General features: G+C 41.9%; 1 protein-coding gene and 2 pseudogenes across 1 annotated transcript; 1 reads left to right on the top strand and 2 right to left on the bottom strand.

The window, feature by feature from the left end:
* Positions 1-4343: 4343 nt before the first annotated feature.
* On the bottom strand, positions 4344-9112 carry PROCR (protein C receptor). The gene is made up of 4 exons (XM_033094789.1): positions 8832-9112; positions 6479-6730; positions 5832-6107; positions 4344-5609 (listed from the first exon to the last, which is right to left on the bottom strand). The coding sequence occupies exons 1-4, from the start codon at positions 8908-8910 to the stop codon at positions 5494-5496; spliced, it is 723 nt and encodes a 240-aa protein (XP_032950680.1). The 5' UTR covers positions 8911-9112; the 3' UTR covers positions 4344-5493.
* Positions 9113-11225: 2113 nt separating this feature from the next.
* On the bottom strand, positions 11226-12768 carry LOC117016279 (nuclear RNA export factor 2-like; annotated as a pseudogene).
* Positions 12769-13317: 549 nt separating this feature from the next.
* On the top strand, positions 13318-13419 carry LOC117016342 (uncharacterized; annotated as a pseudogene).
* The last annotated feature ends 11993 nt before the right edge of the window (positions 13420-25412 follow it).

Genomic DNA, 25412 nt, shown 5'->3' on the forward strand with positions numbered 1-25412 from the left:
TCAATGGAGTAAGAGGGGTTGGAGATGAAGCTAAAGAAAAATATAAGTTGGTGCTGGATAGTGGAGGGTCTTAACTCCATACTAAGGAGTTTGGATTTTATCTTTTTTTTTTTTTAAATGAGAGCCTTTCCCCCCCCTAATTTTACTGGGGAATATTGATAAACAGAGTGTTTTTCCTGGGCCCATCAGCTCCAAGTCATTGTCCTTCAATCTAGTTGTGGAGGGCGCAGCTCAGCTCCAAGTACAGCTGCCATTTTCAATCTTTAGTTGCCGCTTCAATCTTTAGTTGCAGGGGTCACAGCCCACCATCCCATGTGAGAATTGAACTGGCAATCTTATTGTTGAGAGTTCGCACTCTAACCAACTGAGCCATCCGGCCGCCCCTCCGGAAGCCCAGCGGCAGCTCGTTGTCTTCAGTCTAGTTGTGGAGGGTACAGCTCACTGGCCCATGTGGGAATCGAACTGGCAACCCTGTTGTTCAGAGCTCATGCTGTAACCAACTGAGCCACCCAGCCGCCCCTGGATTTTATCTTATGAACAGTGGAAGAACTAAAGAATTCCAGACAGAAGACTGACATGTTTTAGAAAGAACATTCTGATGGCCAACATTTTGAGGGAAGTAAAAGCATGTAAGATGTGATTCTAGTAGTCTAGGTCAGAGCTGGTGAGGGCCTTAATGACTGTGGTGGCAGCATTGACAAAAGGGGGTGATATAACATCTCAGAGCCTGAGTACATCTGGCTCACACTCCAAGATTTCACTCTTTTCCATACTGACTTATTTGCATTTTCTCCTTTCCCTTTTGCTCCTTAACTTGAGGTAATGCCTAGACTGGCCAGGCCAGGTTTTTAAGCTTGGGGTCAGTGGGTCTCAACCTATCTGAAGCTCCTTTTTAACAATGCATCTGAATGGAGAAAGAATTCATCAGCTTTCTGTCCACCAACGTTCAATAAATCCCCAGTTTTTTACCACCTAAAGAACACATTTCTTCACCAGGTTTTAGAGGCCCACTGGTTTCATTTTCTACCATTCCTTTAGTCACCCTGGGCTAGTTACCTTTTCTAAAATTTACTCTGCTTTTTCCTAACTCTATGCCATTATTTAAGCTATTCTGTCTGTTACCTATCTGTGCATGGTTACTTCTTACCCATTCACGAATCTGATTACATCCCTTCCCTTCACATTCCTCTGATTCCCTTAGTTTTAGTACAGGAAGAAAAGTCTACATTCTAGAACACAAAGGCATGGGTTTGAATCCTGGCTCTGCCACTTACTTTATTTACTTATTTGACTGTTTACTATCCTCACTAAGCATGTTTCCTAATCTAAAATGAGGAGAATACCTGTCTTACAAGATCTCAGTGAGTATTAAATGATAAATGTAAGTTAAATAATTCAAAATATATAAATAATTCAAAAAACTATAAAGCAGTATGTAAATGATAGCTACCACAGTAAGTCACAACATAGCATATTTATTTGTATGTTTCTTCCAGTTATTAGGCTATTCTGCCTTACATTATTCTTATTTGTATATGTTTTTATCTTCCCAAGTAAACAATGAGCTTTTCAAGAAGGATCATGTCTTAATCATTTTGTATATTCTAAAGTACATGCATGTGTACTTTGTATGTGGAAGTTACTGATAAACATTTACTGAGTGAGTAAATAAATTGATGATGAGACAGAGTGAAAATTTAGGGTTTATTTTTGTTTTTTGGTTTCTCAACATCTGAAACCTCTTCCTCTGTATGAATCTTAATGGGAAACAGCATTCCACCTCCCACAAGAGGAGCCAAAGATACCTAAATTTTCCCTTCCCCCCGACCCCCCCCTTGCAGCTAAGGCCAAGGCAACATGATCTAGGCTTGGTCAGTTGGACGCTCCCACCAGAACTTTGAATCTTGAACAAAGAGTGTAAAGACACAGGGACAGAGTAGACTTCATTTAATATGGCAGCCTGCAGTAGTGATGGAGGTAGTGGTTCTAGCTGTGTTATTTACCTAGACCTTTCCTGTGTTGTGACTTTGGCTATGATCCCTGGTTCTATTTTCTGAGCTTGATTAGCTCACCTTCCCATCAACTCTGAGGATTACTTGATAACCTTCCAATATATTTATTTCCCTCTTCAGTTGACAGAGTTGGTTTCTGTTGCTTGCAACTAAGAATCTTGGCATAACTTTGGGGTAAGGGTTTAGGGAGAAGGAGAGATCAGGGGTCTTTTACTTTTTTCTTTGTAAACTTCTGTATTGCTACTGTTGTTGTATTACTTCTGTCATTCTAAAATATGCTTTAAGAATTGATAGCCTAAAGCACAATTGGGCAAAAAGAAGTGGTAGAAAATAAAATTTGAAAATTAGGGTGGAGCCAGATTGTACAAGTCCTTAAATGTCATTTTGAACATGCTGAATTTAGCTCAATAAGTATGGGAAATTTAAAAAACAGAACAAGGATATGATAAGATCTGGTTTTTTTTTTTTTAATTATCATATAGAGGATGAAACAGAACTCAGAGAAATCAGATTAGCAGAAGAACAATTAGGAGGAAGTTATTGCCACGATCCAGACAAAAGATTAAGAAAATGTCTCAATTTGGAGACAGAAAGAGAGGTTGTCAGTCAGATTGGGTTTTCTGGAAGCAGATGCTGAGACAGAGTTTGAGGTGTAAGATATTAATTAGGGGGAATAAGCAGGATTGAACAGAGGGAAAAGTCAAACTGCAATGTAGATCCACCACAGACCCAGCTAACCTGGCGAGGAGCTCTGGAGTGAGTACTGTTCATCAGAATTGTCTTGCCGTAGGCCAAAATGGCCAAACCTGTATACCCTTGCTCAGTCATCACATGAGGACAGCCCCATGATAAGTCTGACCTTGTGCAGAACTGTTCTCTGTAGGTGAGGCACCGAAGGAACTGAAGCAGCAAGACGCTGTATGCTGGCTATACACCCTGTAGGTGAACAGCAAGTATTTCCTTGAAGGTGGGTGGCACACCTCCCTGCCTACCACAGAGAAAGTAATGAATTATGATATTTTGAACAAAAGCAATGGAGTGGATAGGAGGGAATGGATTCTATGGAGACTGTATTTTGTTGGTGGGGATGAAGAGGGCGTAAATAAAGGTTAACACTGAGGTCTTTACATTGATATGGTTTGATGGTAATTCTGTTTAACCGCTAGTAAACAGAAGAGAGAGAACAGTTTTGGGGAGAAAGATATGGAGCTTATTTTGAACATGTCGACTCTAAAATGCCTGCATAATATTAAGGCAGGGATGATTTTCAAAAATTAATGCAAATGGCAGGGTCTGGAGGTCAGCAGCAAGTGCTGTATTTATCGAGTATACATATATATTCTTAATTCAATATGAATAATGCCTCTATGAGGTAAAGAGGTATTCTTTTTAGTATATGAGGTCTGACAATTAAGTTTGCAAACTTGCCACCGCGTGCTTACATTGACAGCACTATACAAACAGCTTGCTAAAGTTTCATAACCTTGGTATATCAGCGTCTCACAGCTGTGTTCGTGTCGACATGTGGCGGTCTTGCTGAGTGGCGTTCATTATTGTGGTTGCGTGTTTTTGTGTGCTGTTGCAAGAATGTCTGAACTTGAATTAGAGCAATGAACAAACATTAAATTTTTTGTTAAACTTGGCAAGAGTAGAAGTGAAATCAGGGATTTCTTAGTCCAAGTTTGTGGGGATAATGCCATGAAGAAAATGGCAGTGACAAATGGATTAAATGTTTTTCTGAGAGGAGAGAATGTGTCACTGATAAAGAGAGGTCAGGGTGGCTAATAAAGAGCAGAACAGATAAAAACATTGGAAAAATTCATCAAATTGTGCGTAAAAATCGCTGGCTGACTGTGAGAAGCATAGCAGACCAAGTAAACATCAATAGAGAAACAGTTAGGAAAATCTTAACTGAAAATCTTGACATGAGAAAGGTGTGTGCAAAAATGGTCCCGAAGCTCTTGCATTATAACAATGCACCAGCTCATTTTTGAGGGAGTTTTTAGCCAGGAAACAAATAACTGTATTGGAACACCCTCCCTGCTCACCTGATCTGGCCCCCAGTGACATCTTTCTTTATCTGAAGATAAAGGAAATATTGAAAGGAAGGCATTTTGATGAGATTCAGGACATCAAGGGTAATACGACGACAGCTCTGATGGCCATTCCAAAAGAAGAGTTCCAAAATTGCTTTGAAGGATGGACTAAGCGCTGGTGTTGGTGCATAGCTTCCCAGGGGGAGTACTTCAGAGGTGACCATAGTGATATTCAGCAATGAGGTATGTAGCACTTTTTCTACGATGTGTTCACGAACGTAATTGTCAGACCTCATACACTTTTTGTACATTTTATCATAGCTTTTGTTTATGAAGAAACTGAGACTTGAAGAAGTTAAAATGCCTGGCTCAAAGAAATAAAACTCAAGTCTGTCTAATGACAAAGCTCTCAAAGACAAGATTATATTGCTTCCCATGGAAATTACCACAGATAGGTGATATTTGAAGCCATGGAAGTTAGTGGGTCACCCAGAAAAGGTAGAGTTTAAAGGGAAACAAAAGGAGCCCAAAAATGGAATTCTAAGGAAGCTAACATTTCCAAGGTGAAGTGAGTAAGATGACATACTTGCCCTCTTACTTATAGATTGAAAGAGTGGCCAGAATGGTTTCTAAAAATTAGAAGTATGGAATCTCAGAAGCTGGGGTAAAAAGAGTTCTAGTTCACAGTGAAATGTTGCAGATATCATGGAGAATGAAGGCTTCACAATTAGAGTTCATTGATGATTTTAGAGCAGTCAGACTGCAGTGGGTTGAAGAGTAAGTGAGAGATGAGGAAATAGAAGCAAAGAGTATAGGCTACTTTTCCAGAAGTTTTGCAGAGGAAATAATAAGGCCTTATATGTAAGTAAGGAATTTATTAATATTATTAATTGATTGATTCATTAACAACTGCTAGCTCCCATATTACTTGGATTTTACACTCCCTCCATTTCTCTGGTTATTTCTTTCTACTTCTATTATACCATCGTCCCTTCCCAAGGCTGATACACCAAGTCTGACACACAAACAACATTGCATGTTGTTTGTTTTGGTTGTGGATGACTCGTTTTATTTGGTTATGTGTTTTGAATGCCTCAGGTGATTCTGTCTGTCTTTTAAAGAATGGGCTACAGACCCCACAATCAGCATCCCAACTCCATTATCTCTTTTCCACAAAGAGAGAGAAGCATTCATTTCTCAGACCAATTCAGCAAACCATGCACGTTCTTAGGTTCTTAGAAGTCCTCTGTCTATCTAGACTTTTCCCTTTTCCTGCCCCCGAACTCTTGGTGGGCAGATCTGGGAGAAGAAAAGAGCTGTCACTCCAAACTTTTTGGGACATAATGTCCCAGACTGGGAATCTGTTTGGTTTTTCTGTGAGCTGAGATCTTCCCTTGCCAGACACCCATCAGTCCAACCCTTTTCCAGAGGGGGCTGGAGAGTAATTAACACCGCCGTCCACCTGTGCACAGGAAGATGCCTACAGCCACACCAGCGATGAGGAAACTGCCCACCAGGACACCCAGGACCAGCGAAGTGTAGGGGCGGCCTGTTTGGCTCCCTGGAGAACATGCAGAGAGTTAGCCTGAAGAACATACCCCCAAGGAATCCCATGGTTTGAGTTAAACCCTACGGGATCTCACCCAAGTGACTTAAGCTATGTGTACTGTGTTCCAAACCCCCAGCCCTGGGGCCTCCTGTTGCTCAAGGTATCCATCCCTCAGGTCCATCCATTTGCCTGGAACCCACCCAACACACAGGCCCCTGGTCAGTCCCATCATACCTTTCGACTTTGTCTTGATGTGTTCCTGCACGTACTCCACACAGGTGTTCTGCAGGAATTCCTGCAGTTCCAACCGAGTACGATTGTAGGCGTTGAGCTGATGCAGGGTGTAGGTGACCAGTCTGGACTGGGCCTGGGGCTCTGCCACCCATGAGGACTTCTCTGGCTGGAAACTCATAAAGGAGCTTCCATTCACAGCCATTTCGAAGAAGACATGGGCTCTAGAGCCCTCAGGAGGAAGCTCACAGCCCAAGAAGCAGCGAATGGTCAGAGGAACTGTGGACCGGGATTCAGGGTCAGGGGTCTGTTTAGAGAGGGTGCCAGGTGTGGGAACTTTCGAGGTTCAGGGTGTAAAAGTGACAGGGCCTCCCAACAGGTTCTACCCTGAGGTCATGCCAGCAGGAAGAGCGCATAACGGAGAGCCCATAAGTTAGGACACTCACTCCTCTCCAGCCTGGAACTCCCACCCAGCAATCAGCAAATGCGGAGACACACTGGGCTCCTGAGAGCTTCCCGCCCACAGAAGACCACACTCATCCACAACATCCCTTTTGGAACCGGTCCCTTCCATAAGGCCCCGCCCCATTTGCCCGGGCCCCGCCCAGGCCACGGCCCCTTCCCCGCCCCCTCGTTCGCGAACTACTCACAGGCCACGCCCCTCTCCTGGTGCACCAGTTGCACTAGGTTGTAGAAATCCTGCAGGTAGACCCGCACACTTTTCTCCGTGTGTGCCCAGCTTTTGGGCTCCTGCAAGGGATGCAGCTGGAGGATCGTGATATTGGAGCCCTGACCTTTCAGCACGTGTGTCGGAAGCCCCCCCAGCGACGCGTTGCCTTGGTGGAATACTTGGTGGGGGTCTGGGAAGTAGGAGATCTGGAGCATGTGAAAGTTCCGCGGGCCTGGGGCAGAAGTCAGCGCGTTGGTCCCTGGCCAGCGTGGGACGAGTCGGCGTGTAGCTAGACATAATAACCCCTTACCCGAAGGCCGGAGGCAGGACTCCCACCTCCCTAGCCCTTCATAAACTATAAAGTGTCCTCCCACCCTTCCTCCCAGGTGATGCTCACAGTAACCCTGCCAGGAAGACAGGACAGGGATTATTATCTTCATTTTACAGATGAGGAAACTGTGGCTGGAAGAGGAGAAGCCATTTGCCTTAGAATAATCCAGTCAGTGGAAGAGCCCCTCCAATCTCTTTCTCTCACCCCTGTCTCCCCTCATGTGCAGTTAGTTAACAAATCCTGACCTACAATAAAATCCAAATTGTGTCTCCTCCGCCACTACCCTACTTCAGGTCTCACTGGTTCTCATCTGGGGGGGGGGGTAGTCACTTCTTTCCTCATGCTCCTGCCCTCATTTTTCAGTTTCACCCCTTCTAATCTGACCTCCACCTGACCCAGAAATAAGGTGATGTCCTTCTGCTTAACATCCTGCAGTGACACGCTTCCCTATCAATCATGATAGCTAATAGTTATTGTGCTTATTATGACCTGGGCACTGTACTTCACTTACATTATTATCTTATTTGCGCCTTCCATTAACATAAGGCAGTAGCTACTATTATGAATCCCAACCCAAATGGGAAACAGGCTAAAATGGTACAGGATAGCCAAGGTTTGAAGGCAGGTTGTCTGAATCCAGCACTCTTAGCCACCCAGCTATATGGCTTCCCTATGGGCTAGCCACAGAATCAAGTCCAAAGTCTTTAGGGGACCAGGCCCCAGCTGCCTTTTTCAGCCTCTTTCCAGTGCTTAGATATATTAGACTCCTTGGAGTTCCTTGTGCTGCCTTTTAACTGACATGTAAATAGTATTCAGGGTTGCTCTTCCTCCTGGCAAACTTCTATTCATGCTTCAAGACCCGGCTCGGTTGTCCTCTCCTTGGAGTTTTCCTGAAGCCTCTGCTCTTTACCCTCCCAGACACAGTGGATTTATTTCAGTGATCGCAGATGCTACAAAACTGTCTCCAAACACACTGAGGCTCCTCTAGGTTATGGAATTATGCCTGGTTATCTCTGCCTCCTACACTTAGTAAGAGCCTGGCACAGAGTAGGTGCCCAGAGAATGTCTGAGGAGGAAATGAATCTGGGGTTGTAAATCTCTGTGTGTGGGTATGTCGTGACCACGTCTGCATTTGAGAAGTGCACTGTGTCTGCAGGTGTGACTAAGTATACCTGTGTGGGTAACCCTAGAAAAGGTTCTTCACTGCTGTGTGCCCCAGTCTCCTCCTCTGTGAAATGGAGATAATATTACCTACCTTGTAGAGACTTTGTGGGGGTTAAATGAGTCAATACATGCATAAACTATAGTGAGCACTCATTGAATACTGGTTATCATTTGCTCCCTCTCTCAGGGGAAGATTGAAGCTATAGAGATTGTGGGAGAGGGCAGAGAAGGCCCTTGTGCAATTGCGATGCAGGGCAATAACTTCCCTTCCGGGCTTAAATGGGCAGCCTGATCTTCTATGAGTTCTCCCACTGACCGCAGATTCCCTTTCCCCTAGCTTCATCTTATCAGCGGCCCCCAATCTAAATCCACCTTCTCTCGTCTCTGTTTCTGTTTCACGTATCTCAGCCCCAAATCTTCCTTCAGTTCTCCCAGTGTTTTCCCATTCCTTCCATCTGCCATCTTAGCTCTGAGTATTTTCCCTAGATGCACCCCATTCATCATCACCCTCAGCTCTCCCTCTCTGGACTTTATCCCATCTCTCCCCTCACCCTGAGGCTAATTCCCTCACCCTTTCTATCTGTCCCTTTCCCATTTTTCCAGTCCTGTTTTCCTCCAGCAATCTCCATCTCCTCCTTCCCATGTGCCAAACTATACTTCCTCACCTTGGCTTTGGGACACAAACCAGTCCCTAGGATCCTGCCTGCCCTATAGGGAGATCTAGCCAGCTGCAGACACAGACTCTGTGGGATAAGCTCTCCTCAGGTCTTGCCCACGAACCCAGATAGGCTGAGACTTTTCAGAACCATCCTGAGGCATATGTGCCCCCCCAACTCACCATCTGAGGCTTCCTGGCTACCATGGGCCCCGCCCGGCAGGAGCAGTAGAAGCAGTAATGGCAGCAGTGTCGTCAACATCCTGGGGCTGAGGTTCTTGAACCCACCTGGGCTCTTGGCTCTGGCAGGCTGGAGGCTCCCACTGGATGCAGCCTAGAGGAACCAGAAGTGAGGACTGCCTGGGAGGGGAGGAGGTTGAACAGAGGAGGCTGGAAGGTGGCCAGGGGGGATGGGAGGAGGAAGGGCGTCAGGCTTATAAAGTGTTATTCCTACCCGGCTCATTTCCTACTAGGGGGCCGGCCTCCCCCTGGCCCTCCCCTTGTCCCGCCCTGCATCGCACCCTCCTGCCCAGACCTGCCTTTTCCCTTTTCCCTGGGCAGCTTTCTGAGGGACAGAGAGCAGCGGAAAGGGGGGAGAAGGGCTGGGAGAGAAGTCCTGCCCTCTCTGAGTCAGGGGGTGGGGCATCTGTTTTCAACTTAAAGTAGAGTCTAGGGTGTAGAGACCAGAAGGCTACTAACGGGGAAACCAAAGTCCGGAGAAGTTCAGGGACTTGCCCAAAGTTTATGCATCATGATGTGAGAGGTGGGGGATTAGAATCCAGTTTTCCAGCATGCTGGCTACATTTTGTCAGAATTTTAAGGACATAGTAATTATGCAATCAGGGATCTTGCTCTCAGAAGTAGTCACAATATGAATATAGAGCAGCTCACTGTACCATCATTTGTACCAGGAGAGAATTATGACCAATCTAAATCTCAACAGAGGATTGGTTACTTAAAGCAATATTTTTCAAACGGAGTTCACCATCTTATTAGTGGACAATGAAAACAATATAGCAGGTCATGATTAGTAGGGTTTTTTGTTTGGTTTTGTTTTTTTGTTTTTTTAATGAAATAGAACAGAATAAAAATTTTCAAGTGCATCACCTTTGGTAAAGTTAAACATTATTTCATGAAATATCGGTTCGGTTGTATATGTGTTTTGGTTTTCTATGTGTATGTTTCTATGATGGGTATGATAGCAGTATAAAATGTATTTCTTACTCTAGAAATCTAGAAAGTAAGTAGAAAAATTAGAAAGTTACACCCCTAAAGTATGATAATTTATACTGTGGAATACTGTGCAGTAGTTAATAAAAAACTTCTCCTGCCCAATCCCCACTCTATTTTCATCATATTACTTAGCATTACCTGAAATTATTTACATGTTTATTGTCTGAATATCCTACAAGAATGTAAGTTCATAGACATAGAGGCTGTCCATCTTGTTTGTTACTGTGCCTAGAATAGTGCACATAATAAACAATATCATAATATATGTCAGCTAATGGATGACTTAATAAGATAGTTATGACATGCATAAATCTGCAAGAGTAAGTTGCAGAACATTATGTACCGTTTAGAAACACTTATTTTATTTTTTTCCAATGTATCACATCACTCTTACTATGAAAACAAACAGCAATCATGAGTGGGGAAAATAAACAGAACAACTGGCCCTCAGGTAGTTAGGTCACTTTGGCTTCTCCGTCAGCCAGGCCTCTAACCCCAATCATGGGCATGGCCTTAGGCTGGTGTCATGACAGTCTGCTGGACTCACAGACCTGCTGCAGTCTTCCTGCAAGTCAGAGGGACTAACCCCCAAGAGACTCTCAGACCCTCAGGATCTACCTGGCACTGACTGAGGCTTCCATAGTAGCCGTGGCTTCGAGTGAGAATTAAGGCAAACACACAAGTCTAGTGCATTTCAATATGCTCATTTATTCACACAGAAAATGCAGTGGGGAGAATAGTCTCCTTAACATCAATGTCACAATATAATCATAGCAATATGGCCATCAATATAACAATAACAATTTAGTAAAGTATTTTGATAATGAACCAGTCCCAGAGTCTGTCAGATTCCGTGTGCAGGGCAGCTGGTCCGGGAGGTCGGTCTGGCAGAGGTTTGGTCTGAGTCTGATGGAGCAAGCAGGTTTTTGGAGTAGTCACCTCTCAGTCGAGACTGGCTCTCTGAGCTGTCAAAGTCCTGGGTTTTTAAGGACTTCAGTAGAGGTGTATGACGTCACCTCATCAGTCCTCACAGACTTGTTTCCTATTAGCCCATGCAGCTGCCACACCATCCATCTGGGGGTTGTTTGCTTGTTGTTTATCTTCATGGGGAATTTCCATACCACTTAGTGTCCAAGATGGAGTTACTCTTCCTCATACAAAATGCAATCACTCTTGCTCATATAAAAACACACTTTTCAGGGGCACTCTACACAGCTGGAGAAAAGAGAAACCAAAACGATGTAGATGAAGGCAAAGATGACATCCAAGGGCTCTTTTTAGGGGATTTGTTTGAAAGTCTCCTCTGGGATCTGGCTGTTGGTCTTGAGCATAGTGAAGACCTGATCAACTCTGGTTTAGTTCTACTCTGTCCTGAAGGCACTTCTGGGACAATTGGAGGTTCATCCCAGATTGGGTGGAGATAACCTGCACCATTTCTTGCTGCTCCGTGGAGAGGCTGGTAGAGCTGGAGGTGGATGTGGGTACTAGAATGGAGAAGGCACTCTGGGTTTCTTTTGTCCTGGCATTCCCCACAATCAGTTCATCGTTCAAGATGCACAGACTGGAATTGCTGCCAGAAGTCAAGATGAAGCTTCGGGTGAAGGCACGGACAGACCCTTGAGACTTTACTTCCACTTCCTTGAACACCCCATTGACAGAAACACAGAGCATTATTTTTGTCTGGACACACAGGTCTACCACTAATTCCAGTAAAGGTCATGCTGAGTTTTGGGTAACACATTGAGGGAGTCAACATGTCACAATTTCTGTGCTTCAGCAGCTGAACCCGCAGGTCACGATTCTTGACTTTCTTCATATCCCTGCTGTCCTTGAAGTACTCTCACAAACTTCTTGGGTCTAGGTTCTCGGGGTCGAAGGGAACGGTCAGGGAGAAGCAGGTCTCATCGTGATAAGCACTGTCGGTATCCATAGTCATAGATCAAGTAATACTGGAGCAGGAATTGAAAGGCTGGATTCTTCGGGGTCTCAGATCCTTTATAGCTTTCCTTACAAGGTTTAGATTATCTCTAGGTCTGCAATGTTACTTATAATTGGTGGGGGTAACTCCTGGCCATCCTGGCATAACAACTTGGGGAAACATTTCCTGATGGACATGTGTAGGTGGACTGGTCTGGAAAGGTGCTGTGCAAGGGATTCCCTTCCAGCCACAGCTCTTCGAGCTTCAGCCCTTTCATCTTATCTAACTCTCATACCGACTTCAGCTGGTTTTTGGAGAGGTTCAGATCTTGACTGTGAGGGCCATCTTTATAATGTCAGACAGGTCACCCAGCTGGTACAGTTTGTTCTTGCACAAGTTTAAGGACAATAGCTCAGGGAAATTCTTTTCGATGATCTGCAGGGTGGCAGCCACAGTTTCTTCGATTCAGGATTATACCAATATCAAGGCCCACCAAGTCTGGGTCAAAGTGGAGCTTATGAAGGTCAAGAGCTTACTGGGAGATATCATATCATTTGTTTATGGTCAGCTTTAGCTCCATTTCCTTTGACTCCAACTTATTCTGCACAGAGTAGGGTACGGCAGAAGTATTGACAAAGATAGCTATCTTTTGATTTGCATCATCACGAATCTTACAGCTGACATCCTTCAATGCAGAGGCAGCACTAGCACCCTGGACAAAGAACCGAGCCTGGTTGTTTGCATAGTGAAAGCCACTGGGGTAAAGGGGACACTGCAATGGCTCTGAATTGAATTCATTAGCCATATCTTGTCATACTTCATCCCATAAGGAACTGTGATCTTGAACCAGCCCTCCAAGGTTCCATCCTGTGTGTTTTCCATTTGTCTCTCTGGAGGAGTTCTATCCTGGTGTTCATTACACCCTTTCACGCTGCTATTGTTGGGATGGAAGTTAGGAGAGAGTGCCATGGTGTGGCCTGAAGGCGGTGACCTGTCACCACTGTCCTCACAGGGTATTTGTGAGGAGAATCTGTGGGGTCTGGAGCTCAGGGTTTGTGTCGGGTCTAAGGAAGGTTGTTGAGGAAGGTGAGAGCAGGCTCTAAACCCTTATCAAGGCCACACGAGTAAGATGGAGTCCCGTTTAGAAACATTTATGTGTCAACTACACACACAACAACTAAAAAACTTATTTCTTTATGGCAGTGAGTGACTCTGGAAGGATATACAGAAAATACAGCAGTGGTTTAGATCTAGGGGGAGAGGCCTGAGATTAGGAATGTGTATGTGTGTGTGTGTGTGCGCGTGTGTGTTAGGGGTGGCAATCTTTTTCACTCTATTTTGTGAAGGGCTTTATCACTCTATCTGTATTGTTGGAAAATTTTGCATCTAGAATATGACCATATATCTCTTATTGAGTTAAAAATAGAAGTTTAAGTAATAGATTAGGTAAAAGAGGGTGGAAGATCATTGTAAGCTGATATATTGACTTGAGATTTTGATAAGTGAATAAAGGAGGGAATCGCTTCTCGGCCTTTTGGCTAAGATCAAGTGTAGTGAATAAAGGACGTATGGAACAATACATATAGTATAATTTCATCTATTTTTAGTTAAAAAATTTTTACTTCTATCCAAGTAATTATATATAATTCCATTCTCATATTTAAAAAAATAACTTTCTGTCTGAATCTGTGTATTTGTATATACATACAAAAAGTTCGTGGAAGGATGCAGTCAATAGAGATTATCCCTGGGGAATGGAATTAAATAAAGGGTTTAGGGGGAATTTTAACTCTTTATTTTATATACTTCCTTGGAGGGAGAGTGGAATTGGGGCAAACTTGGGCATACACCAGATTCCCATGCTCTCAACTGAACATATTCAAGAGTGTCCGTGCTGACCTCTTACCATGTTTCCCCGAAAATAAGACCTAACCGGAAAATAAGCCCTGGCATGATTTCTCAGGATGATATCCCCTGAACATAAGCCCTAATGTGTCTTTTGGAGCAAAAATTAATATAAGACCCGGTCTTATTTTCGGGGAAACACGGTAGCTTGTTGCAACCTAGCTTAGAAATAACAGCACAGTTTTTCCCAACTCACAAAAATAGTCTCATCAGAAGAATGAGGGCCTTGTTTTCATGGACTGGGACTCAGGAAAAGTGGAAGGACTTAAGTCACTGTCAATTATATTGTCTTGGCTATTATAAAAAATAATTATGAAATATTATTTGAAGAATTATTTTATGCTTGAAGAAGTTCATTACAAACATGCATGTTCCTACCACCCTCCCATAAGAAATAAAATATTACCAGTGTAATTGAAGCCCCCAGTGTACTCCTCCCCAATCACATGACTCTCCCCTGCTCCCCCACCAAAATAACCACTAATCGGTATTTGCTAGTTTTCCTTACCTTACATTTCTACGAGCTCAGACAATTAAGTTCGCAAATTCAGCCTAGAAAAAGTGCTACATAACTCATGGCTGAATATCCCTACGGTCACCTTTGGAGTACTCCCGTTGGGAAGCTATGCACCGACACCAGCACCCAGTCCACCCTTCAAAGCAATTTTGGAACTCTTTCTGGAATGACCATCAGAGCTGTCCTTGTATTACCCTTGATGTCCTGAATGTCATCAAAATGTCTTCCTTCAATATTTCTTTTATCTTCAGGTAAAGAAAGAAGTCATTGGGGGCTAGATCAGGTGAGTAGGGGGTGTTCCAATACAGTTATTTGTTTACTGGCTAATAACTCCCTCACAGACAGTGCCTTTTAAGCTGCTGCACTGTCGTGATGCCAGAGCCAGGAATTGTTGTGGAGAAAAGTTCAGGTTGTCTAACTTTTTCACACAGCCTTTTCAGCACTTCCAAGCAGTAAACTTGGTTAACTGTTTGTCCAGTTGGTACAAATTCATAATGAATAATCCCTCTGATATCAAAAAAGGTTAGCAGCATCATTGCAAAAAGTTCACAAACTTAATTGTCAGGCCTTGTATATACTTACACTATATATGCATATATCCCTAAGCAATATATAGTGGTATTTTGTATATTTTGAGCTTTCTATAAATGACATTGAAGCCCATATATTCCTCAGCAAATTGCTTTTTTCATCTGACATATTAATAAGATTCATCCATGTTAAGTGTAGGCCCATTAATCTTCACTGCTGTATAATATGCCATCTTACGAATACGCCACAATTTATTTATCCATTCTGTTGTTAGACATTAAAGGTTTTTTCTCCAGTTTTTCGCTATTGCAAACAGTGCTGGTATGAACAGTCTTGTACATGTTTTCTTGTGCACGTGTGGGAGAATCTTTGTAGGTGCAAAGCTGGGAGTGGAACAGCTGAGTCATGGGGTACCTGCATTTTCAATTTTACAAGATACTGACAAACTGTTTTACAAAAGATTTGGGCCAATTTATATTCCCGGCAGTGAATGAGAGTTCCTTCACTCCAAATCCAATGCCACCCCTTGGTATTGTCAGATAGTTGGGTGTAAAATGGCACTTCATTTTGGTTTTACTTTGCTTTATCTGATTCCTAGTGAGTTTGTTTATCTTTTTGCTTTGCCTTTTTTCTCCCTTGAGGGCTTGAGGCTGCTTTGGGATGGAAAGTGATAAAGTATATGATTGAACCAATTTGGAATTGAGTGCTGTGAGTCTTTCATCTATGCAGGTAGAGCTCGGGTTACTGGGATTAAAGTTGGGCCACACCACCAGTCAGAGAGCCAGTTACAGAGAGGTCTTTCCCACCAAGCTAAGATCTGTCATGGAGAGAGGTGGCAACGGCAACAGCTATTTTCCAAGCACCATCTTCACACCCCAGTGCCCTGAAAATTGAATACCGTGTTTCCCCGAAAATAAGACCTAGCTGGACAATCAGCTCTAATGCATCTTTTGGAGCAAAAGTTAATATAAGACCCGGGTCTTATAGTAAAATAAGACCGGGTCTTTATAATATGATATAATATGATATGATATATGATATGATATAATATAACATAGTATAATACCAGGTCTTATATTAATTTTTGCTCCAAAAGACACATTAGAGCTGATTATCCAGCTAGGTCTTATTTTCGGTAAACACGGTGGCAGAGACAACAATTATTATTATACCTAATGTCTATCATGGGCCAGGACAGTATTAAGCTCTTTACATAAATAATCTCACTTTATCCATACCCAGTCCAATGAGGTGGGTTTCATTGGCATCCCCATTTTACTAATAAAGAAACTGAGGCTCTGAGAGGGTAAGTGACTTACCTAAGGTCACACAGCCAGTGCCAGAGCCCATCCTGCATCTTGCCTGATGGCGGAGGGGCAGAAAACTGTAATTTGAACCCATGTCTCTCTGATGTCAAAGTTTGTGATCTTAACCACCACAGAGTATGTCAAAAATTTTGGGGGATCACTCTCCATCAACACAAATATCCAATGTGCTTGAATATTTATGTTATGAATAATATAAAACATGCCCCAAATTCATATTACATGCCAGACCTTTATCACTTTCTCTGGGGCAGCTAGCAGGAGGCTCATTGTCTCCATGTTACAGATGAGATAATGAAAGCCTAGAAAGTTTAAGTAACTTGCCCAAGGTCACACAGCTTAGAAATGCAGAACAGGGATTTGAACTCAAAGAGGATGAGGGTGTGGGATTGGGTTCAGGGAGAGGGAAGAGAGCGTTGGGGGTAGGGAAGCTGGTCAGTGGGGGCAGCTTGAGGGGTATCCCCCTTTCCCATTCTAAACCCAGGGCTGGGGGTGGGGAAGAGAGGAGAAATGCTGGGGTTGGAGCCAGAGCCCATGCTATATCTTGCCTGGTGGCCGAAGGTTGGAAAACCACAGAGCAGAGTGGGCGCAGGGATGATAGCTGCTGAGATTTGACTGAGACCTAAAGAATGAGGGTCCTACTGGGCAAAGGGAAGTGAGGAAGCAAGTGGTGGTACTCCAGAGAGCACATGCTGGGGGAAGATAAGGGAGACAGGAAGCTGTGCAGCTTCAGTGAGTGAGGAGAGGCCCTGCCAGGAGCCAGGCTGAGCCAGGGACTGGCAGTGTGCCCAGCTGAACTTCAGAGGACCAGCCCTCTCCCTCCCCTGTTAGCTACTAAAGGTACACAGTTTAACCAACAGGCCCAACTCAGATAATAGTGAACTGTGGTCCCTTCAGAGATCACCTTCCCCTTAGGATGTGGAATAATAACAATAAGATGTATTGAGAGTTTATAGTGTGCAAGGCACTGTATTAAGGAAGCAGAGTACATATGTTTTCATTAGTGTCCTATGAAGAGTATGAAAAAATAGCCATTATTCCTATGTTACAGATGAGAACACAGAGGCACAAAATAGTGAGCTGACCTTCTCAAAAACACCCAACTGGCAAAAGACAGAGCTGGACTACTCAAACCCAGGTGAGTTGGACTCCAAAATATGCTTTTTAACTCCTAGAACATCCTATGAGGATAAATGAGATGACTAATATGAAGCGCCAGAACACAGTATGTATTCAGTGGATGGGAGAGATAAGAAAAGAATTTGGCTTTGGGGCAGCAAACAGAACTGACCCTGCAGCAGGAAGAATGGAGGGTGGACATTAAGTAAGATTTCCTGAAGGGGAGGCACAGGAATAGATCTGAATTTTACTCAATATTTTTCCCTGTAGACACTAACACAAACATCCAATGTGCTTCACTGTCAATGTGCTTGCATCAACACAATACCCCAGCTTAGGAAACATGAGAAGAAGCTCTATAAAGTCAGGATAATTCCAGCTCTTGCCTGCCCTGCAAGTGGTGGGAACAAGTGGTATTCCTCGCTTTTCAGCGGTATCTTTCCATGTATTCCAGTCTCAGCCAAATCTGCTCCTCCTGGTTTCCTCATCACAGAGCACACAAATGTTATCTTTTTCACTTTATTTGTTTTTAGATAAACAGAAGTTTTCAATTTTAAATTCCCGATTTTATCAATCTTTTCCATGAGTTCATGCTTTTTGTGCCTTGTTTGAAAAATCTTTCCCTACCCTGGGATCATAAAGATATTTTCCTATTTATCTTCAGAAGCTTTATAGTTTTGTCTTTCACCTTCAGGTGTATGGTGTAAAGTAGAGGTCAAGATTAGTTTCTTTTATGTGGATATCCAGTTGTCCCAGTACCACTTACTCCCACCAGCACTTACTAAATTTCAGTGGCATGTTTTTCTCTCCCTGCACCAATGCCACGTTATCTCAATTAGTATAGTTTTATAATACATCGTCATGTCTTGCAGATCAAGTTTATTCTTCAAGCGAGTCTTGGCTATTTTTGTATATTGAACTTGTATATGTAAACTTTAGAATCATTTAATCAGGTCGGTAGGATTGGGTTGGTATTGCATTTAATGGGTCAATGACTTTGTAGAGAATTGACATCTTCACAATATTGAATCATCCAATGTATGATAGAGAGTATCTCTTCATTTACTTACATTTTCTTTGGTGTCTCTCAGAGTTTTATAAGGTTCCTTCTAGACATCTTGCCTGTGTTAGATTTTTTTCCTAGGTCCTTCATATTTTAAAATGGTATTGAAAATGGTATTGAAAAGAAATTTCATGTGCTAACTGCTTATATATAAGCTAACTGCTTATATATAGAAATGCTGATAATTTTGTTGCATTGATTTTGTATTTGGAAACGTTAATAGACTCTCTTATTTATTCCAATAATTATTTGTTGGATTCTTTTGCATTTTCTATAGGCATAGTCATATCTCTAGTAGATAGTGATAGCTTTATTTCTTCCTTTCTAATTTTTATACAGTTTCTTTTTTAACTTATTGTTCTGGCTGCAAGCTCTAGTATAATGTAAAATAGAAATGACAGAAAATATAAGAGAGTATTCTTGTCATTTTCTTGGTTTATAAAGGAAAACTTTCAATGTTTTACCATTGAATATGTTTTCTGCATGTTTTTAAAAATAAATACCCTTTATCAGATTAAGGAGGATTCCTTTGATTCCTAATTTGCTGAGTGTTTTTTTTTAAAATAAATTTTATCGGGGAATATTGGGGAACAGTGTGTTTCTCCAGGGCCCATCAGCTCCAAGTCGTTGTCCTTCAATTAACTGTGGAGGGCGCAGCTCAGCTCCAAGTCCAGCTGCCATTTTCAATCTTTAGTTGCAGGTGTGCAGCCCATGTGGAATTGAACCGGCAACCTTGTTGTTGAGAGCTCGCGCTCTAACCAACTGAGCCACCTGGCTGCCCCATTTGCTGATTTTTTTAAAGAAATTTGTTTTACAATTACAGATGACATACAATGTTATATAAGCTTCAGGTGATTAGACTTTTATATACCTTACGAAGTGATCACTCTAATAAGTCTAGTACCCATCTGAACACCATACTTATATATAGTTATTACAATATTATCGACTGTATTCCCTATAGTTTGCTGAGCTTTTATTGTAAATGGTTTGTGCTTTCCAAATCCTTTATCATTATCTAATGAAATGATTATATTATTCTCCATATTTAATGTGTTAATGTGGAAAATGCATTAGTTCAGTTTCTAGTGTAAACTAACTTTGCATTGCTGAGATAAAACAACTTCTTATGAGGTATTATTACATATATTTTATTCTTCTGCTGTTTTTCTCCAGACTCCCCCAAATCCTCCCCACTCCTTCACAGCTCTGTTGGATACCACCTTCTTCTGAAAGATGAAGATGTCCCCAGCTGGAAGTGATTTCTCACTCTTACAAAAACAATAGAATTTTGCCTCCCATTGTAGCTACGCTGTCACTTTCTATCCCCTTGTCTTCTCTTCTGGACTATAAACTCCTTAAGGGCATCTTTGTGCACTCTTCTTAGCCCACTCTCTCCTCCCAGGACCCAGAGCAGAAGTGGTATAGAGTGGGGCCATGGGATCTAGGATAAAGCTGCCTGGATTCATTCACATTTCAGCTCTGCCACTTGCTAGCTGTGTATTTAGGCCATGCCACTTAGCCTCTCTGTGTCCATCAGTAAAACAGGTAGAATAATAGAACCTGCCTTATAGTGTTGTTGTGAGAATGAAATGAGCTAATATAAGCAAATCACTTAGTACAGCTCTGGGCACAGATTATTTTTGTTAGCTTAGTCTGTAGCAATTGTCATGACACTCTATGCTTCTGCCATTCTGAACCACTCACAAGTTATTTCTAAAAGCTTCTGAGACCCATCCTCTCCTCTTTCTTTATTTCCTCTAAAGCTGTTCATATTCTGCTTTATTCTTTTATTCAGCAGGCATTTATTGAGCACTTACTGTGTGCTAAGATCTGAAGCAGACAAGATCACTATTCAGGAAGCAGACAACCAAGTAGGGGAGAGTGACATAAACAGACAATGATAATACAGCACACTAAGTATTAAGATCGAGGGCCAGGGAGGTGGAAGACTGGGGCTGGGTAGCAAAGGGGTCATTTAAATCATGAGAGGAGAGTCCTCTAACATAGCCTGGGGGTCAGAGAAGACCTCTCAGAGGAGGTGATGCCTAAGCTGGGCCTACAGGACAAGCGAGACTATGGGAATGGGGTTAGGACAGAATGTGTGGAAAAAACTTGTTTCAGATAGTAGGAGAAGAAGGTGCAAAAGACTATATAATATGAGAGGGGAAAGAATATAACATGCTTGAGAAATTGGTAGTACTTAAGTTTGGCCAAAACAGAATAGATGGTGGGGAGGGAGAAGTGATGTGAAGAGAGGTAAACAGGAGTCCGATGAAAAGCCTGTCATGCTACACTAAGGAATTGAGACTTTATCTTGAGGTGAGTCTCACCCCCGTTTCTGGTCTACCTAAAACTATTGGAGTGGCATCACCTACTCCAGGAAGCATTCCCTGATTTCATGCTCACAAGTTTGAGTTGGATATTCCCTCTGTTCTACCACAGCCCTCTCTTTCCACTCATCACAGCCCTTACTTCTTGTCATGATAATTGTCTGTTTCAGCATCTATCCTCCAAACCAAAAGCTGTAAGAAGGAAGGAATGTATTTTAACATTTCTATGTCACCAGCCCAGCAGAGTACCTGACATATAGTAAGTGCTCAACAGATGTTTATTGGGTGAATGAACAAATACATAGGACATCTAGGGAAGGAGAGAAAACTGTGACTAGCAAAATGCCTGGCACATAATTGGCCCTTAGAAAATTATTTAATCTTTTTTGTGCCTCAGCTTTATCATCTGGAAAACTGAGATACAATAGAAACTGTCTCAAAGGGATATCATGGGTCTGTGAATTGCTTAACCCAGGGTCGGACACTTAGTGTCAAGGACACTTAGTGTCAGCATGTTAAAAACATAATTCTCATACAAATAGTGAACATGGCTCAACTATGTTAACCCATGAGTTTCATTTAATTCAATAACAAGGTGACTGGCAGGATGATAAAGCCAGTTCAAAATAAAATATAAAAACTGGAGGTTTTATAGTCAATGAAAAAGAAAAATATTGAAATGAGATTGCTAAATTATAAACAAAATGGATTAATATCCTACAGGGTAATAAAACCATGACTTTTGTGATTATTTTCTCAACCAGGCAGAAAAGGAAATTGTTACACCTTATTACTTCACAGAATTGTAAAATACCTTAATCAATTGTGTAGATTTCTCTTCAGAGATAGATGACTCTTGCTATTTAATACCTTATTATGACACAATCATCTTTTTACTTTAGTAACATGTTTTGGATAATTTTTCTTAACACTAGTAAGTTTAATTTAATAGATACTGTTATTATTATAAAGCTCTCAAAGGATTATAAAGCTGAAAGGATTTTCATTCTATTAGACTTGTTCCTTCTTTCTAGCAGCAGAGTTTGGGGTCTACAAGGCAAATAGGCTGAAGGGGAACCCTGTAGGACACCTATGCTCTGCCCTCCCTGAGCCTGAGGTGGTGTCAGGCTAATTCTGTATCATCAAATAAGCAGAGAAAGTATCTGCTTGGGCATCAGCAAAGCAGGCACCCCCGCCCCCACAATAAGGATACATTTTCTTTGTAAGAACTGGGTATTTCCAAAAAGGCAGTGACGTAGACACCATGGAAACAAATCAGAGATTTGTTGGACCACTGTCCACTTTTTTCCATTTTAAAAAATTGTGGTAAAATACATATAACGTAAAATTTACAATTTTAACCATTTTAAGTGTACAGTTCAGGTGCAACCATGACCACCACCCATCTCCAGAACTCTTTCCCCTTGCAATTCTGAAACTCTGTACCTATTAAACAAAAACCCACCCCACCCACCCATCCCCAGCCCCTGGAAACCACTCTTCTATTTTCTGTCTCTATGAATTTGACTATTCTAGGTAACTCATATAAGTGGTATCACGCAATATTTGTTCTTTTGTGACTGGCTTACTTTATTAGCATAATATCCTCAAGGTTCATCTACACTGTAGCACGAGTCGTAATTTCCTTCTTTTTCATTCTATTTATATTACATTTTGTTGATCTGCTCGTCCATTGATGGACACTTGCGTGCTTCCAAACCTTTTGGATTTTGCTTCCATTTATTTTACAGTATAGGATTAATTTTGAATTGCGTGTGAGGGATGGGCACCACTTTCAGGGTCTGAGACCTCGAAGATTATAATCTAGCTCAGGGCCTGGGACTCACCAACTATGAGACCATCACTTCTTGATTCTGTTCTTTTGCCAAAATACACCCAGAATGGCTAGGTTTCTCTATGTAGATTTAGCCACAGGTCCAAATTCACTTAGAACATGAGCATTATAAAACGTGATCTGGAGGAGTCATTGCTCTAAATGTTTGCACATGCTGTGGACAGGGAAAATTCAAGCATTTCTACAAAGCAACAGATGGGAAATTTCCCAGGAATAAACTAGTGATTTTTTGGCAGTCCAAAGGTATGTAGCATGTAAGCTATGCTCTGAGAATCCACTTGAACCACATGATCCCCAGATGCTAGAAAAGGAATTCCCAGACACTTCCCTACTGAAAGCAGTCAAGAGTACTCGGTCAAAGGAGAACTAAAGTGCCTTGACTTCCAGCTTCGGGGAATTGAACTTTTTACTCTGACTTTCCAGCAAAAAGGAAGGGAGTGTTGAATGTAGAGTCAGTCACATGAAGCTAAAGCTACTGGACACTGCAGAAATCAGATTTCCACTTTTTTATTCTCTATTGGACTTTTATGTATACAATTGTCATTAATGTCACCAATGCAGCATAGACTGTCTGGGTCCAAATCTTGTCTCTACCACTTATTCTGTTACTAAACCTCTCTTCAGTTTTTAAAGTCTAGGCTTCAGTTTTTTTATCTGTAAAATGGTGATAATAATAATACTGTTTCAGAAGATTGTGGTAAGTATTACCGGTGTCAATGCATGTAAAGTACTAACAACAGAGCCTGGAACATAGTAAACGCTGTGTAAATGCGTGCTATTATTGATACATTTTGGCCATTTTCTTCTTAGGGTTACTGTTATTATTATTCAGTGGGCAAATAATCAAATTCCATTTGGAATGTTGTCCTACCATTTTATTCTGCTCCATGATTGTTTCTGGGGGAAAATTTCTGCAGTTAATGTGTGTGGAATTCTGTTTTCTGATTTTTTTTTTTTTTTTGCAATAACTCTGTATGAGTCTCTTCATATTTTCCTTGTGCCGAGAGGTACTCTCACTCTCTCATTTTCCAAATGTGGAAACTGAATCCCCCAAAGGGAAAGTGACTTGCCTCAGATCACACAGAGACAGTGACTAAACCAATAATAGAACCCAGAGAGCTTCTCATCAATAGTCCAAGGCTTGTTCAGTGTTGCACAGAGTCCAAAAATATTGGCTGTTGGTGCTGATACAATCTGTACATCCTCCAAACTCTCTTGACCCACAGGAAGACTTGAACACTCTGTGATTCTGAGTATTCACCAATAGACGTCTTTCCTTTCTATCTAAATTTCAAGCACTTAAAGGGCTTGATTACGTTGGAGTCTTTGTTCTGTGCCCAGTACTATGCTTCAAACTCTGGAGGGCAGGAATTACTACCTGTTACATGTTGGATTACTAGGGGCAGATGTTCAGTAAATAGAACTAATAAATTCCCCCCTTTTTGAAAAAAAGATAAGGAGGAGTAAAGGGGCAGAGAAGAGAATATTTATCAAGAACTTAATATGTTCCAGTCACAGCGCTGAGAATTTTGACCACTGTCCCATTTAATTCCCAGAAATCCTTTACGGCATTATCAACAGCCGCATCTCAAATCAGGAAATTATTGTTCAGAGAGATAAGGCAATTTATGCCGAGTCTCTTACAAGTAAATGTTCAAGTTTGACACTTCTCTGGTGGACTACAAGCTTCTAGAATCCAATATAATAAATACAGAATGAAAGGCAAAGCTGGGAAGAAAGAGTACTAATGCTTCCCAGAGGGTAAAACAATTTTTTTTCTTCTCATTAGACAACTGTGAAATCAACCACATACATTGTGAAAATAGAACTTGTGGTTGTAGTTCTGTGACAGTTTGGAAAGTACTTGTTTTCATCAAGCTAGAAAAAGAAAACAAGGAAATATTATGAGTATGTCAATCTTGCACATAAAAAGAGACATATCATTACCAAGCCACCTGGCTCTACTCTCCCTGCAAACGTCTTATCCATAGTAGAGTTCTGAATAGGAGACAAAAAGATAAGCTACAGGACTTATATAGAGAAGCACGATTAGGCCAGGGTAAGTTTCACAGCAAGAAAGCGCCCAGATCTGAAAAAAGCTTAGTACCTGTGCTAGGCTGAAAAATGGCCCCCTAAACATCATTATGTCTTAATCCCTAGAATCTGTAAATGTTACCCTATTGGGAAGGTTTCTTCCAGATGTGATTAAGCTAAGGATCTTGAGATGGGAGATTATCCTGTATTATTCAGGTAGACCCTAAATGCAATCACAGTGTCCTTATAAGAGAGAGGCAGAGAGGAAAATGTGACACACACCCACAGAGGGAGAGGCTATGTGAAGACAGGAGTTAGAGAATGGAGTGATATAGCCACAGGCCAAGTAAGGCCAGCAATATTCTCTTCTCTAGGAGAAGCTGGAAAAGCAAGGAACAGATTCTCCCCCAGAGCCTCTAGGAGTGTGGCCCTGCTAACATCTTGAGTTTTGCCCAGTGAAACTGATTTTAGATGCCTGGCCTTCAAAAGTGTGAGAGAATACATTTGTGTTGCTTTAAGCCACCAAGTTTGTGGTAATTTGTTATAGTACTCAGATGAAACTAATACAGTGCCCCCGTGTTGTTAACCAAGTTTCAGTTTACTGTTGTCACCTTTCCTATCCCCCTGACACTTCCAAGAAGAGTTTCAAAGAAAAAAAAAACACCAAAGAAACAAAAATCATACTAATATGAGTATATATATTTTAATATATAAAAAATATATTTATCTGCCAGGCACTATGACAAGCAATTTACATGCAATAGCTCACTGAATGCTCATAATCTTCCTGTTTTTACAGATGAGTAAAATGAGGTTCAGAAGAAAAACTGGTGGAGCCACACTCCTAATACTAGGTGGTGGAGCTAGTATTCCAATTCTGGTCTGCTCAAATTTAAAGCCCATGCTTTTTACCTCTAAACTGTACTACCTC

This window comes from Rhinolophus ferrumequinum, chromosome 23, assembly GCF_004115265.2.
Source record: "Rhinolophus ferrumequinum isolate MPI-CBG mRhiFer1 chromosome 23, mRhiFer1_v1.p, whole genome shotgun sequence".
NCBI classification, from domain to species: Eukaryota; Metazoa; Chordata; class Mammalia; order Chiroptera; family Rhinolophidae; genus Rhinolophus; species Rhinolophus ferrumequinum.